Here is a 17,421-nt window from a genome sequence, read left to right as displayed (position 1 = left end):
AGACCTTCCGTGGACCCCTCCTTCCCTTTATGGCTGATTTGTTTAATCACATTTTACAAACAGGGGTGGCACCTGAGTCCTTCTTGCAAGCGTTGATCTCAGTAATTCCGAAGGATGGTAAAGACCCCAAACAGTGCGCATCTTATTGCCCCATCTCCCTCCTTAATTTGAAGGCAAAAATCTATACACGTGTAATAGCAGCGAGACTGGAAACCTACATGCCATCATTAATACACTCCAACCAGGCTGGATTTGCAGTGGGCCGACAGGGTGCTGACACGACCCGCAAAACTTTACACCTCATACATGAGGCACGAAAAATGCTAATGTCCTCTCGCCCTTGTCCATTGACGCAGAGAAGGCGTTCGACAGAGTTGAATGGGGCTTTCTGGAGGCGGTGCTGCGTAAAATAGCCTTTGGTCCGATACTCATGAAAGGGATTGAAGCAGTGTACACATCACCCCATGCGTCGGTAATGGTGAATTCAGAGTACTCTAGGTGGTTCTCGCTCGACAGGGGCACAAGACCGGGCTGCCCCCTCTCTGCAATATTGTTTGCACTCTCTCTATAGAACCTCTGGCCCAAACAGTCAGGGCTGATAGCCGAGTGGAAGGCTTGCGGGTACATGGCAGGGAATACAAACTGGCCCTTTATGCTGATGACATCCTACTCCACCTACAGAATACAATGAGCTCAGTAGCCCGGGCCATAAATCTTATTGAAATTTATGGCTCGCTATCTGGTTTTAAAACCGGTCCAAGTCTATTCTCTTCCCTTTGTATGAACCCACCCACAAGTTATCCAGAGAACTTGTGATGGGAGGCTCAACGTTGAGTTATCTGGGAATTAATCTGACAAGAAATGTCGAAGATATGTATAAGGCCAACTTCCCCACAGCTCCTCTCTGCATTCCATGCCGATTTAGCAAAATGGCGAACTCTCACAATCTCCTGGATGGGACGGTTAAATGCCATCAAAATGGTTTGTCTTCCTAGGTTCTTATATCCTTTCCAGGTTCTCCCGTTGACGATCCCAGATGGGTTTTTTAAAGAGGTGAAAAGTGCCATACTATGTTTTCTGTGGGAGGAACAAAAACCAAGAATATCATATGATCTCCTCATACTCCCCAAGGAAAAAGGGGGAGTGGGCCTCCCAGACCTCGAATTGTATTATCAAGCGGCCCAACTATGTGTCCTGATCCCCCACCTAAGGGGAAGGAAAGACTTACAATGGATTCAACTAGACAACGATAATTTGGCCCCTGCTACGGTCTCGGAATGGTTTTGGGTTCCGCGGCCCAAACTCCTGAGAAGACTCCGAGAAGACTCCGAGACCACCCCATACTCGGAACTATATGGGACATATAGAAAGAAGGGGCAGGCATGGTGGGTATCGAGATACCAATCCTGGTCTGGATAGGGTTGGACAGTTGTGGAGAGGAGGGGTATTCCTGACAGTTTCGGAACTGGAGGAAGCACTCCAACTAAATCCGATACCGGCCTTCCTTTACCTACGGCTTAAGGGCGTTCTGTCGAGGGAGGAATGGCGAGTTAAAACTCGAAGGGACCTTACACCATTCGAGAAACTTCTCGATACGGTTACTGAAACTAAAGGTCTGATTACACAAATGTATCGGGCATTGTTAGAGCCTGCCTCAGGATCAATCTCGAGGCTCAGACAAAGGTGGGAGCTAGGTTTGGGTAGAGAATTGGACCAACGCACTTGGCCAAAGATGTGTAAGACAACCTCACATGTATCGATTGCCACGTAGTATAAATTACATGCTATTAAATTATTGCACAGGTGGCAATATGATCCCCATAGACTTTCAAACTAGTCCTATGTGCTGGCGGGAATGTGGGCAAAGAGCCAACTATTGGCATATGTGGTGGGGATGTCCTTGGGTGCAGGTGTACTGGAGTGAAGTCTTAGGCTGGATTAGACACGATGATGGAATCTTTCGGGAAGCAACACAACTTCTTGTATTATTTGGCCTGGAAGATGATAAAGATGGTGTAATGAAAGTGGGTGGGATTGTGGGCCCCTTGTTACTTGCAGCTCAAGCTTGCCTTGTGATCAAGTGGAAGGCGCAACATCCCCCTCAAAAACTGAGTGGATTGATGTAGCCACAAATATATGCACAATGGAGAGAATCACTGCTGCCCTCCATGACGGATCGATCCAACATAAGTACTATGGAATGATTTTTGTACAAATGTACGCTTCGAGCCCTGTAAGGACTCCCATAGGATAGCGACAATGGTGCAGACACAAGCAATATAATCCTCTAGTGTAATTGTATCAGGCCAGCCCAGTAATCCAAGAAACGCCCTGCTACAGACACTGAGACTCTCGGAACTATTAAAGATGTCTACCACACGTTCATGAAGGCCCCACATGGAATAAATATACATGCTTGATAATGTGATATAATATGTGCTGATGACCTGTCTTGGGTTGTGGGGGAAGGGAATGGGAGACCAACAGTTGTTACTTGGCTGGTGCAGTATCTCTGGAGAAGAAGTAGAACCTAAAGTCAGTCAGTGACTGTAACTTGATACCAATGACAAATGTTTGTAACTTGGTTTTTCTTTCGTGTATAAAACAAATAAAACCAAATTTGAAGAAAAAATAAAGTTACAAACCATCATTTTTAATGAGTATATTTCTTGGGACTGCGCGCCACAGGCAATTCCCTTCCAGTTGGGAATGAGGGAGAGCAGAACGCTAGAGTCAGGGCGCAAACTTTGCACTCTCCACTAGCTAGTCACATTTGACTCTTGGCAAATAAGAAATGGTGTGTTGTGCATGTGTAGAATTGAGGTGGCAAGTTACATTGTTATGGCTAGAGTTATAGTCAAATGAATTTACTTAGGATTAGAACAATCTAGTTAAGGTTTGATATATACACCTATCCAAAACACAAATCATTTGAACTCCTGTGTGCTGATCCTAGGTTCTTAATAATCTCGGATTAGTAATGCAGTGCGATAGGAATGCCATTACCCCAATCAAGTATGATCAAATTGCATAACAAAGTGTTCTATTTGGAAATAAAGTGTTCTGACTAGATTAACACTAAATGGTATACCACTTTCAAATACGATGAAATGAAATTCAGATTTCTATAAACGTACAACCATTCAGCTCAGTCTGACTATATTTGAAGTGGGTGTACACTTGAATGCCGTTTTTATATTCTTTTTCTCTACCGTACATACCTGACCAACTGCAACTTCACCAGTGGGATGATGTGTTTTGATTAATCTGAAAGGAACATGTTTGAAAAGTTATTTCTCTGCTGGCCTACACAATCGGAGAGACAAATACTATAATTCTGGATTATTTAGCCTTTCAATTGATACAGTAAGGAATACACATACTATCATACGTTTTTGGAAAGTAAAAAAACTCAAGTTAACCTTCTTTGTAAAAAGAAAACCTTTCAATTAATATTCTGCAATGTTTGCATCCAATGAATAAGGAACAAGTTACTTACCTGTAACTGTTGTTCTCCAGCATGGGTCTGGCATGGATTCACATGCTCATGAATACCAGTCGTCAGGCTGGGAATCCTCAGTAAAAGAAAGAACAGTTTCAGTTTCTAAACTGTCTTTCTTCTATAAACCAATCGCTGAGCTCTGGGTCATACTGCCCCCAGCCAATGACTGCCCTCTACTTAAGCCCCTAGCACTTAAAGTGGAAGAAGAACCAAGAGGACCAAGAGAAAAGCTGCAGAGGGGCATGCGGGAGGGTTTGCATGTGAATCCATGCCAGACCCATGCTGGAGAACAACAGTTACAGGTAAGTAACTTGTTCCTTCTACAGCATGGGGTCTGGCATGGATTCACAGGATCATGAATAAAGAATACACAGCAGTACACACATGCTCAACCACGGGAGGTGGCAAGGCTCAACAGAAGCAATCTCTTACCTCCTCACCAGGCTCACCTTCAAGCGAACAGGTTGCGCAGCACTGCTTGGCCGACTCTGGACTCCTCCCTGGAATCCCTGTCGACGCAGTAGAATTTCGTGAAGGTGTGCATTGACCTCCACGTAGCAGCCCTGCAGATGTCCAGCAGGTGCACACCAGACAGGAACGCTGTAGCAGCGATCGCTCAGGTAGAATGGGCTCTCGGACGGCCAGGCAGCGGTCGGTTTGCCAACCGGTGACAGTGGGTCTATTTGGCCACCTGGAAATGGAAGCCTTGGACAGGGCCTTACCATGGTCCACAGGACCAAAGTTTACAAAAAGTGGAGAATTTTTCCGGAAATTCTTCGTGCGGGCCACATAAAACCTCAGCGCTCTAGTCACATCCATCGAGTGCAAAGTCCTTTCAGCCTGCGACGAAGGCGTTGGAAAAATCACAGTTAACACCAAGGGCTTGTTGAGGTAAAATTCCAATGTCACCTTGGGCATGAAGGAGGGGTTGTCTCGTGTAAAGTCAAGTAAGGCCGCTTGCATGACAGGGCCTGGATCTCACCAACTTGTCTTGCGGAGGTGATGGCCACGAGGAAAGCATTCTTCCATGACAGAAACTTGAGCAGAGCTGAATGCATAGGTTCGAATGGAGCCCCCATTAGACTAGTCAGCACCAAATTCAGCTCCCACGCCTGGGCCGGAGCCTTCACTGACAGGAACAAGCGGAACAGTCCCTTGATGAATTCCTTGACCAGACGGTGCGACCACAGAGAAGACAGTCCTGTGGATCTGGTATAGTGGGAGAAAGCCGCCAGATGAATCTTGATGGAGGCATGCGCTAGCCCCGATTTAGCCAATGACAGTAGATACAGCAATATCTGAGGAGCCATGACCATCAGAGGGTCACAGAGGGTCAATCTTCTGTGCACGGCACCAGATAGTAAAGTGCTTCCATTTGTGTCCATAGCATTTCAAGGTAGAGGACGCGCTGGCCTTGGCGAGAATCTCTTTGCAATCCGCCGGAAGATCTTAGCCGCCGAATTCTAGAGCTGCAGCAGCCAGGCCTTTAGGTTCAGCGACCCTGGGTCGTGGCGCAGAATTGTTCGTCCTTCTCTGGAGAGAAGATCCACGACCACTGGCACCTTGAATGGAGTGGATGCCGGCATGCTGAGGAGGTCCGGTTACCAGATCTGCCTCGGCCACACTGGTGTGGCGAGGATCCTCCTGCACCAGTACCATCTGAGTTGATTGGAGACTCGAAGAAGCAATAGCAACGGAGGAAACGCATACAGAAACAGGCCTTCCCAAGGGAATGAGAATGGTTCCCCATGCAGCCCGGCTGGGGAAATCTGATGGCAAATCTCCGGCACTTGGTGGGGACTGCTCCATCTGAAGAAAAGGCTGTCTATTTGGTCCTGCCGAAGCTCCCACTCGTGGCAGGAGTGCAGCTCCCTGCTGAGAGAGTTGGCAACTATGTTCTTTACTCCTGTCAGGTGAAAAGGGATGAGGAACATCCCTTGGGCGACGACGCAGTGCCACAAGTCCTGCGCCTCTTGGAAAGCGCTGGGGATCCGATGCCCCCGTTTCCAGATGTAAAACATTGTGTTGCTATTGTCTGTGAAGACCCCCACCACCTTGCCATTAAGGGACAGCAGGAACAACTTCAGGGCCCAAAACACTGCACGTAGCTCCAGGATGTTGATGTGCAACGTCTTTCCTCTGGCAGCCACAGGCCTCTGGCGTGAAGGCATCCAGTGTGCGCTCCCCATCCTTCCAGGGAAGCGTCTGTCGTAACCGTCTCCTGGTACGGAGGGCTCTGGAAATTCATGCCCCTGGCGATATTGGGAACATACGCCCCACCACCTCATCGTCCGATGGAACTCCTCGTCGAGCGCGATCATGTCCTGAAGCCTCCGGACACCTGGACCCAACAGGCGTCGAGGAACTCCAGTAGAGGGCGCATCTGCAATCTGCAGAGCTGGATCAGGTATATGCATGACGACATCATGCCAAAAAGAGACTTGATCGTCCTCACCGTGGCAACACTGAGTGCCAACAGCCGTTGCACTTTGCCTAGGATGGCAGATATCCTCTCCTCCGACAGCGATGCTAGGCAGGCCACTGTGTCTAGTCTGGACCCAGGAACAGCGCATCCTAGAAAGAAGTCAAGAAGGACTTTGCATAATTCACAGAGAACCCCAGTTCCGCCAGCAGCCGTATGGTCCTCGCCGTGTCGTCGACGGCGAACTCCTTCGACCCGGCCCGGATGAGCCCGTCGTCCAGGTAGGGGTACACGTGGATCCCTTGCAGTCGTAGATGGCCAGTCACCGGCACCAGGCAGCTGTTGAAGACTCTGGGTGCCGACCTCAGTCCGACAGGGAGAGCCTTCAATTGGTAATGCTTCCTATGAAGGATTAAGCACAGAAACTTGCGGTGCCCTTTGTGGATGGGGACGTGGAAGTAAGCGTCCTCTAGGTCCTTCCTCCAGCTGGCCGAGCACGTGTTGAAGCATGACCATTCTGAACTTTTTGGGACTTTATATACTTGTTCAGTCGTCTTGGGTTGAGAATGGGCCTCCATCCCCCGGTCTTCTTTCGTATGAGGAAGTGCCTTGAGTACACACCGAAGCCCAAGAGCCACTTTGGAACTAGCTCTATCGCCCCTTTCTTTAACACGGGCCGCACCTCCAGCAGCAGCTGAGGGATGTGGGTTTCCTGCCGGGCCACCGGTGGTATTTTGGGACACTTTTGTTGGCACTCTAGTGTGTGTCCGTGGGCGAGAGCATCCAGCACCCAACGGTCGGTGGAGATAGTATTCCACACGCTGATGAAGTTCGGCAGCCAGTCTCCCAACAGGGTGCACGGGTGGGGGCCTGACATCCAGGCCGGTTCAATCTTGCTTGGAAGTCGACGGAGCGCCTTGCGGGCCCCAACAACGACAGTGCCTGCCCCCGAAGGCCTTGGAGCGGTCCCTGTTGGCTTCCTGGGTCGAGGAGCAAGAGGGCTGGCGGTAAGAGGAGGAGCCCCCACCAAAGCCCCTCAAAGACTCGCTAGACTTCCCTCCTGAGGGCCGAATGGACGGTCATTGTCGTAATGTGCTCAGGGCACGTGTCGTCTCCATTTCCACCTTGATGCCCTGATGGGATTCATCCACAGCCTTTTTGAAAAGGTTGTCCCCGTCAAAGGGCATGTACAAAACCCTTGCCTGGACCTCCTGCCTAAAGTTGGTGGCCTTGAGCCAGCCACGACAGCATTTCCCCATTTGGCGGAACCACGCGTCCTCAATGTCCATGGCCACCGTGATGGCGTGATCCGACGCCACTTTGCCTTCTTGAAGGCTCTTCAAAGCCTCAACCCCCTTGTCGTCGGGGAGGAAGTCCAGTAGTGGAGCCAGCTTAAACCACAGCTCCCGGTCGTATCTGGCCATGATAGTGAGGGTGTTGGCGGCCTTGACTGTCGTCACCCATCAAATCCAATGTCTTCCCTTCACTGTCCGGGGAGTGGAGGACGCAGAAGATGTCAAACTCGATGATTTCTTCCTGGTGGCCGCCGTGACCGAGTAAAGCAACGGTTGGGACTGCAAGCACTTGGGTGCAGAGTCCGGCACCCTGTACTTCTTTTCCAGCCGGTCTCTCTTCGCTTGGGCTGTAGAGGGCTTCTTCTTCAGAGCCAGTCCTTCATCCCAAACATCGCCCAGGGATGGGATGGAAAGGATGGTCTTCCTCTTCGCCTCCCGGCGCCAATATAAGAAGCCTTCCTTTTTCTTTTCCTCCGGCTTGAGCTGGAAAAGCTCAGATGCTCGGGCGATCATAGCATGGAAAGATCCTATCTCGTTCAGAGGAGAGGCTCTGGGCGGAGGCAACAGGAGGTCCCCCATCCCGCCGTCGTCATCATCATCATCATCATCTGTGCCTGTCGTCACTGTGTCTGACTCTGTCTCCCTTGGAGAGGGGATACTGGTGGGAGTAGGGGGGGTAAAGAGGGGCAGTGGAGAGCTGGCGATGGTTGGTGTGGAGGCGTAAAATGCCTCCTCCTCTTCTTGGCCGGAAGTTCTCCCGGTGTCAACGAGATGGCTGGCATCGGCACCGCCGGTGGAGCGGGCGGTGGGGTCACTGGCATCCTCCTCTGTATCTTGGACACCAGAGTGTGTAGGGTCGAGAGGATGTCCAGTGAAAGGTCTTGAAGCGGTAGCTGGGGCATAGGAGTAGGTTCCGAGGCATCATCATCATGGGGCCCATCGCTGTCGCCCCCGTCGTAGGGAGAGAGCCTGGCGTTTCCCTGGTCATCACCCTTATGGATTGTATGGACTGTATGGATGGAAATAACTTCATCCTCATCCGCCGAAGAAATGTCTGTTCCTTGAAGGCCCACATGGCCCCCTTCTTCGGTTCCAGATTTCCCAAAACATGGTGCCCGAGAAACTCCAGGTCCATAGGAAGCGAGAAACGAATGAAGGACTCTTTGCATTCTGGCAACCATGGTAACTAGAGTAATCGCAAGTCAACGAAGCCAGGAATAGAATGTCCGCACTCACACACAGTGGTGACGACGCACGGAGACAGAAACATATCTTTATATGCAAGCCCTGACAAGAGTTAATTGAATAATGCGCTCTATCATGTTCTCCATCTTCGGAGTACGGATGACGAGTAGTTTAGAGATAAAAGCATTGTTATAAACGCAGTGGTAGCCGTTCAGCCGAAGTATAACGCAACGTTACTAGTACTTGCATGGTGACCATTGTAACAATGCCAGTCCTCGAAAGGGGACCATTGCACATTTAAACATCAGCTAAGATATAATTATTAATAAAAGAGATGGTCTAATATATAAGGGGCGGAGCACAACGGGTGTGTAACATTTGCGAGTACACGTATTGAAATAGCAATACGTGTAAAGATGAAACAGTGCCAAATTAGGGGCAATAGGACCACAAACAAATTATATTGACTTAGGCATCACAATAATCACACATTATTGATCAAAAATGACATTTGTTTCACATATTTTTCAGGAAAGGGATTTAACACTATACAACATAAGGGAACCAGGAACTTAGACCCTGCGGGTCTCATGTAAACGAAAAAACGAACTTCTACTGGTAAGAGCCCAGCACTTTTTCTGATACAATGTATAGACAAACAAGACATGAGATAACAATATCTACATAATTGTTTTGCTTTACTAACTCAATAATTGTAATTTCTCCCCTTTTTTATTTTTGACATTTTCTCCAAATAGCTTTTTTTTCCATACCTTGAAATATCCGCCCCTCAACCCCAATCCTCAATCTACGTGACTAAATGTGCCAAACATGTGTTCATAATACTCATGGTCACTGATTTTCAACATTTCCTCTTTGTATTTTGGAACTGTGTGCATTGGTCATCTTATTTGAATATTTCGATAACATTGTTTACATTGGAAATTTGGTTTTTGTTATTAATGGATTTGTATCTGGTTATAGCCCTGATTGAAAAATGCACGGTACGTGCCGAAATACGTGTCTCATTAAAGGGCTTTTATGATTTATCAAATCACAACATTTGCGACTATTTGTGGCTGAGAGTCATCTACTTTAGTGGCACAGCATACTTGTGAGAGTTTCTATAGACATTTCTCATACAACCTCTATGCACCTTCTTTCAGGGGAGGAAGGGTGGGTGCATGTGAATCTAAGCAGATACAAGCATCAGAAATACAATTATGGTGAGTAATATATCCCTTCTGGGGCTTATGGAATCTGCTTATATCACATGCTATTCATAGATTAGCAAGCAGTGTTAGGAGAAGGTGGTGGGTTGTGAGAAGGATCAGCGGCAAATGGATGTTTTAGAACCGCTTACCCCACTTCTGTATCTGCTTTGGAATAAGTGTCAATGAAGTAGTGCTGAGTGAAAGTGTGTACTGAGTTCTGTGTAGCTGCTTTGCAAATTATGTCTAAGGGGACATTTTTGCGATAAATGCAAGAGTAGCTCCCGGCTCTTTGTGGAGTGAGCTTATGGTGTGAAAGGCAGAGTCTTGTTTGATAATGAATAGCACAGTTGTATGCATCCGACTATCCATCTGGAGATGGCATTTTTGGAAATGCGGTCTCCTTCTCTGCCTGGTGCTACTGAGACAAACAGTTGGTCTATTTTCCTAAGCGGTCTGGTCTTGTTTACATAGTAAAAGACTGTATTACTCTCCCAGAGTGCACGGACAGTCATAAATCACCAGTGCAATTACGGAGCCAATACTTTGAATGCAGGAAGACGCAATAACTTGCAATCACACACTCTTAGAAAATAATGAGCACTTTATGGCTATTTATTCAAAGCTTAGAAGCAAGCAGTGATAACATAGAAATAAATCACAGAAGAAACAGAATTCAAAAGAAAATACATCACCGTGAGCATAACTGGATTCCTCATCTCGCCAGAAGCGGCTGGAAGACCCCGATAACAGCCAGGCCGAGAGCACAACAGCCCACAGGTATGCCGGATGGAAGCGTCCCTCCTCCGGCTGAAGTCTCACCTGACCGCTCAGGGGTTCCGCATATATGCACCCTTTAAAAAGGGGTGGTGATTTCTCGAACCTTCTGGCAACGCACTTGCGCATTGATGAGCAGCCGTTGGTTGCCAGCTGGGTCAACCGACAGTAACCTCAAGGAGCAAAGTGCCTCCCTCCTCTAAAAACAAGCACCACGAAAAACAGTCCCATAGCTCATAAAAAAGTTAGCTTTCCCAGCAGAAATGTCCTTGACTGCATACCAGGTTTGGAAAGCATGTTTTCTTCAGCATCGTGAATTTAGCTCTCAGCAAAATGAGTGCAGCTTTTCACTGCGGCATGAAGTAAGTATCCATCATGGCTCCGAGCACTCCCAGAATGCACTGCGCATCAGCGCCATGTTTTAGCTCAAGCATAACAAGGACCACCCTCCTTACATCTAGTGTGTGGAGTTTTACCTCAGCTGAGCGAGTTCTGGAAGAAAGACGGCAGCTCAATGGATTGGTTCACGTGGATTTGGAAATGAACTTCGGATGTTAAAGTAAAACCAATTTGTCTTTGCGTACTAGAAAGGGTCCTGCACTGACAAAGCTTGCAATTCACTAACTCTTCTTATGGAAGGAATAGCAACTAAGAAGGCAGTCTTGTATGTCAGGTGTATAAGACTTGACTTATGCATAGGCGCGAATGGGGTCCCCATGAGCTTTGAGAGTACTACATTGAGTTCCCAGCCTGGCGGTGGGTCCGGAATTAGAGGGTGGAGACTTTTTACTCCCTCCATGAATGCTTTAACGACCAGAATTTTCCACCATGATACCTTACTTTGAGAGGTAGTGTACGCTGATAAAGCCTACAGGTGGACCTTTATGGATTTAAATACCAACCCTGAGTCTAACAAGTGGAGCATTTAATGCGAAAGGGAGTACATTCTTCGGGGTTTGCTTGCTTAAACAAGCACCAGATAACAAATCTCCTCCACTTGTGGAAATAATGTCTGGTGCTTGGTTTACGTGCCTCCTTGAGGATATCCACACACCGCTGTGGTAGATTAGCTTGGACAGATTTGGAGAGGGTGTGCCCCCCTTCCTCTTCATATAGAACATTGCAGTGGTGCTGTCTGTTAGGATTTGAACTGACTGGTTAGTTAGCTGTGCTTTGAATGCTTGAAGAGCTTTGAATACTGCTAAGGGTTCTATCAGGTTTATGTGGTTCTGTGTGTGATGAGAGTCCATAGACCATGTGCTGTGTGGTGAAGGTCATTTGCTCCCCACCCCGAGAGTGAAGTGTCTGTTGTAACGATTGCTTGTGCTGAAGGGTCGTGGAAGCGTTTTCCCTTAACAGGTTTTCCTTTGTCCACCAGCGTAGGTTTTATACTATTGTTGGTGAAACGACCACTAGATTGTCCCACTGAGTGCTTGCCTGAGACCATTGTTTCGCCAACCACTCCTGCATGGGGCGCATGTGCAGCTGTGTGTGTGGGAAAAGGTATATGCACAACGCCATCATGCCTGGCAAACGCATTGCTTTGTGTACCCTTATCTGACGACCAGCTTGATGCAGAGTTAATTGCTGTAGCATGTTTTGAACTCTTTCTATTGATGGAAGACTAACCCTGCTTCCGTGTTCAAGACAGCTCCTAGGAACTGTTTTGCTGTGTTTGGTACAAGGCATGACTTTTTCTCGTTTATTGAGAAGCCCAATTGGAAGAGAAGGTTTATGGTTCTTTGCGTGTTTTGTTTGCAAAGATGGGGTGATTCCCTTGTGATCAGCCAGTCGTCCAGGTAGGGGTAAAATGGGATTGCCTCCCTGCGCAGGTGCGCTTCCACCACTGTCAGTATCTTGGCGAATACCCTTGGAGCAGATGCCATTCCGAAGGGTAGCACCTTGAATTGGTAGTGCTGGTTTGCTATCTTGAAACGCAAGAGTCTCCTGTTCACTGGAAACATTGAAATATGAAAATAGGCATCTTTCGTATCCAGTGTTGCCATGTAGTCTCCCCGCTTTAGCAGGGGGATTACCTCTTGTAGTGTTGTCATGCAATATTTTTGTGGCTTTACATAAGTGTTGGCAGGGCGTAAGTCTAAAACTGGGCGCATAGGTCTTTCTTTCTTTGGACAAGGAAGTAGGTTGAATAAATACCCTCGTTTGCTGGTACGATCTCTATGGCATCCTTGAGCAGCAGTGCAGTGACCTCCTCGAGAAGGATTAGTTGTTTTTCCTTCGTTGATTTCCTTTGACGCGGGGGATGGTTTTTGGATGAGCTCCACACAATAACCTCCCACCACGGTTGATAACACCCACTTGTCTTTAGTGATTCCCTGCCATGCGTGGGTGAAGTCTGAAAGGCGCCCTCCTACTGGATAGTCATGGGAGGGGACCTGTAGCAGGCTGTCATTGTTTAGGAGGTGTACTTCCACCTCTAGATGTGGAGGACTTCCCCTGGCCACGAGATCTGAGCTGGCCCCTCTGGAATACCTGTGAGGCTTGGCCCTGGATGTTTCCCCAGGAAGAGCCCTGACCCTGTCCATAACCGGAGCCTCTCTGAAAGTTTTGGCCATGAAACTAATGAAAATTGCTTCCGCCTTGCTGGCCTGGTGGTTTGTTCGTCAGCTGACCTAGAGATTTTAGGGTGTCATATTCCTCCTTGGCAGACTTTAGCGTGTCTTTTACGGCTTTTCCGAATAAGACATTAGGCTCCAACGGCATATTAAAGAGAGTAGCTTGGGTCTCAAGTTTAAAGCCAGACTGGCGTAGCCATGGTTGGCGCTTGATGATGGTCCCTTCGGCAATGATCCTGCCCGCATTGTGTGCGGCGTCTAGGTTATTTTTTAGAATGCAGCTGGATGTTGCATTGCCCTCCGCTGCTGCCTGTGCCAGTTGTGACTTCAGAGGCTCGGGAGCGGAAGCAATAAGAGTAGTTATCTTGTCCTATTTGTGGCAGTTATAGCTTGCCAACAGCGTCAAATTATTGGCGATCCTTGTTTGGAAAGGTGCCAACGGGGCTACTTTTCACCCTATAATGTTGAGTTTTTTGCTCTGCTTATCTGGGGGTGCCTCCGATTAGGCTAACAGTGTTCCTGCCCTTTTATGGGTTGTGTTAACCACAAGTGAATCTGGATTAAGCTGGCCCTTCATGTAAAGAGGGTCAGATGGCACTGGGCAGAAAAGCTTTTCAAGCCACCGGTTAACTGCCCTTGTCTGGTTTGGTGTTTCCAGGGAAGGTTGAATCCTTATTTGGACAGATTGTAGAATAGGACTGAATTGGGTGGAAGCCTTTTTGTCCCCCAATATATCTTCTACAAAGTCTTTATCGAGCTGGGCCTCTTGCGTTTGGATGCCAAAGTGTTCAGGAGCCTTAATCAGCATATCATTATGGTGAGGCTGATTGTCAACTGGTGAATCAGCCACTGGCGATTCCTGCTGAATTGGTGAGGGTAGATACTCCTCCGCCTCATAATGGTCAGTCTCTTGAAAGGATTCACTATCATCCGTGTCTGTGTGAACATCATACACATCACTTTGGACTGGTAGGACTGGACTCGAAATAGGAAGAGTATCAGGTCGAGCATCTTAGCTGGAGGCTGGGAGGGGGAAGCCTCGGCTGTTTTGGAAGTTTTGGAATGCCTGTGGGTTCTTTTCAAAGAAACTGGCTATAAAGATCAACCTAATCATGACCCTGTCTTCGGCAGTCCTAGTCGCAGAATTTGGAATGACACCAGGGAACTGAGGAGTAGGGTCCTGTTCTAGGGGTTTTGGCTGGCCCTGGTGTGTAGACTGGAGCAGGGCTTTGTTCCTTAAGGCTTCTGACAAGGAACCTTCCTACTGTGGGACTGAGTGTTTCTCCTTTTGAGTAGAGGTAGACTTGTCCTTATGAGCTTTCTCCTTATGATTGAGGCTCTTGGAGGAGTGTTTCTTAGAGTCTTTGGACTTCAGCAGGCTCTCAGGGACATGTTTGTTCACCAGATGGGACAAACTAGTGATTTTAGAGCTTACAGCCGTTTTCGACGTCGGATGTCGACTTTCGGCAATTGGGCGGACCGTAGTCTTGTCACCCGACGTTCGGTCGATGCTTTGGGCACAGCGTCTGGTTTGTCTTTATACTTATGGGGATTTCATGAGGCGCTCGGGACCTTGAGTGCTCAGATGACAGGGATTCTGTGGACCTCCCCCTAGATGCTGTGTGTTGGCGTTTGGTCGACGATGTTGATTTCTTGCCACGGGTTGTGTGCTTAGTGCTGGGGGTCGTGGTAGTGCTTTTACCGCCGGGTGTCATCCCCATAACAGAGCCGCTGGCCTGACTCTTTGGGTTGGGGGCCTGCACTTGGGAACCCAACGGTTCCCTGTCGCCTTTGCAGTCTGTAAAGACTGCAACGCTTCCATCACTGGAGGCTCCCTCCACGTCTATGGCGGCCTCGGCCTGCATGGTGTGATGGGCCCAGCGTTTAGTTCTTCGGTCCCAAAGTGTTTTTGGCTTGAAGAGCTTGCAGGCTCGACAAAGCCCTTCGTCGTGATCATGCTCTAGACACAAGTTGCACATCTGGTGCTTGTCTAGCCATGGGAATTTCTTATTTCATGTGGGGCAAAATTTAAATGGAGTGTTCTCCATGTTTAAGGGGGATGGCAGCCAGGTGATGAAGGGAATCGAGGGGAAAATGACCACCTCCCCACTCTCCCAACTGTTAGGGCCTAAGCCCGGACTGGCCTTCCAAGGCAGAAAGGGTCCGTCGAGTCTGGAATTTCGATCGACTGATGTCCTTTTCACTGCGTCGATGAAGTAGTGGAAGTCGGTTTGGAAAAAGGACAGAAAGAGTAACTAGTCTTAATTTTTCTTAAGCAAATGGACTCCGCGATAAGCGTTCGTCACAATGGTGGAAAAAACAATATGAGGGACCTCGACGCGTGAAGGACCACGAGTACAGTGGACGCCACACTAGGGATAATATTACTGCCACACCCTGTCGGCGTCCCTTTTCGGGTTTTGAAAACAACAACTAATACTCTGCAGCTTCCACTAGATGTCGGCCTATGTGATTAAATCTGAATGTAAATGTACTTCTGTGCTGTAACAACCTGTAACCAACTAAGCTTCTAAGTAACCTACACCGTGATACCTCCGGGTTTGGGCATACAACAAAGGCCATAAATAAAAATAAATCAATCACCACTAAGCTGCCAGCAGGTCTCTAACCCCCACCCAGCCAGCCTGGAGTCAGCCCCACACCACACACCTGACCCCCACACCTCTGCATTCCATGATAAGCCAGCGACCCTCCTGTCCCACAAATCAAGTGTCCTCACAAGATTTAGGCATGCACGACTGTTTCACCCCCAACATAAAATACATCCTTTGTAACACGAGGTACAGGGAGGGATAAATTAAAGATCAAACCAAGGGTTGCAACCTTGAGTGCAGGAGCTGCAGTATCAACAAAGCCCTGAATGTGTGGGTCAGCGTCACTTTATTTCATTCTCTCTTCCCCCTGGCACCAATTCCCTAAGCCACCCAGGTGCATGCCACAGTGATATAGTAAGGTTACGTAGGTTTAGCATACTAGTTTGGAAGTAACATTGTAATTTGCAAGTGTCTTGACCTTTAACCAGCCTCAAAGATGAGCTCAACTGACCCACGTGGAGCCTAGCTGACGGCGATGGACTAAGCAATTGTGGCTTGGCATCCCCTATAGAGCAGGTCCAAATTTAGGGTCCCACCAATGAGTGGCACCAGTTTTTACTGCATGTGATGATGCTACACAGCCTTTTAAGATTCTGTTTGTAGAACGTTCTCTACCAGCAGAGTCCTTTGCTGATATTTGTATTCTGTACAATTAAAACCTTGTTATCCTTGCAAGCTATCTCCTGGCTTATTTCCCCAGAGGGTTGTATTCAATAGTAGTGTGCATGGAAAGGGACTTGCCTCGATTTTCATGAGCTTTTCATGCTCCCACTAGATCTGCCAATAGTTAGTTACTTCCTATAGCCCGACTAGTATTGTGGGCTAGCATTAACAAACTATGATAAAGTCCAGGAGGAATACTGCCATCTATGAGGCAGCTTGATCCCTTGCATCTTGTACTGGCTAGTTAAAGAGGTTTTAAACGCTATGCCACCAAGTTGGTGACATAGGTATTCAGGGAAGACTTTACAAGAGTTAATTTCCCAATAGGCCCTACGTTTATGGTGTCCCTGGAAGCCGGCTAACATCAAAACTATATAAAGTGGTTTTCAGGACCTTTCATCCAGATTGGGTCTAAAGAAAACCTTTTTAAAAATAGATCAAGTCTCTCTACTCATATCGCCAGACCATTTAGCATTTGTCATGGAATCTTTCAACTGAAAGTAAAGGAACACAGAGCCAACCCTTACCCAGGTTGTATTCCAACCACGGTAACCATATGAAAAGCCCTTGCCAGATAAATCCCCATCTACACACCGTAGAGGGAAGAGCTACAGCTCGTCTTTTGGGAAGGAATCCTTTCCCAAGAGCTGTTTTTTATTTAGAACAATGTGTTTGTCTCAGCAGGATAGCTCGGGGGCAATGCGCTCGCGTTGGAAGCAAGACAACGCGGTGCAACACAGGTTCGATCCTCGGGACTTAGAAACCTCTGGGTATTAAGCGTGTTATAAATAACCACTGACATTTACATTTGTGAAGAGCAATTGATAAGTTATATACAGGATCTACGTTGAAAGACCGTATTCTAAAAGCTCGAGTTAAAAAACAGCAGAGCCGACTTGCTCGCATTTTGCAACTCAAGCTTTTCCGAATGTCCCTTTTTGTCACCCGCTTTACTTTTGATGTATGGGGAGGGCACCCCTGCAGCCCATAATGTCGAAATAGGGGAACGGGGTACATCCCGGCAACCCTAGTTCGGCCTTTTGGGCTACATTTTATTTTTATTGAGCTGATTGCGCACTAAACGTGCATTTGTTTTTTTATGCAATACCTTATATACAGGCAGATCCCTGATGAAGGATGTGGTCCGAAATGCATTTCATCAAAAATTGTAAATA

General features: G+C 47.8%; 1 protein-coding gene across 1 annotated transcript in view; it reads right to left on the bottom strand.

Moving 5' to 3' along the window:
* TPST2 (tyrosylprotein sulfotransferase 2) overlaps positions 1 to 17,421 on the bottom strand; it is a 569,298-nt gene that overhangs the window by 70,175 nt on the left and 481,702 nt on the right. The window contains exon 6 of the mRNA XM_069619371.1: positions 3,222 to 3,267. Coding sequence (XP_069475472.1) covers positions 3,238 to 3,267 — 30 coding nt within the window. The 3' untranslated portion in view covers positions 3,222 to 3,237. The remainder of the gene's footprint in view (positions 1 to 3,221; positions 3,268 to 17,421) is intronic.

This window comes from Ambystoma mexicanum, chromosome 10 (genome assembly GCF_040938575.1).
Source record: "Ambystoma mexicanum isolate Mex_15411 chromosome 10, UKY_AmexF1_1, whole genome shotgun sequence".
Taxonomy (NCBI): domain Eukaryota; kingdom Metazoa; phylum Chordata; class Amphibia; order Caudata; family Ambystomatidae; genus Ambystoma; species Ambystoma mexicanum.
The sequence above is the reverse complement of the archived record's forward strand: the minus strand, read 5'-3'. Positions and strand labels throughout refer to the sequence as shown.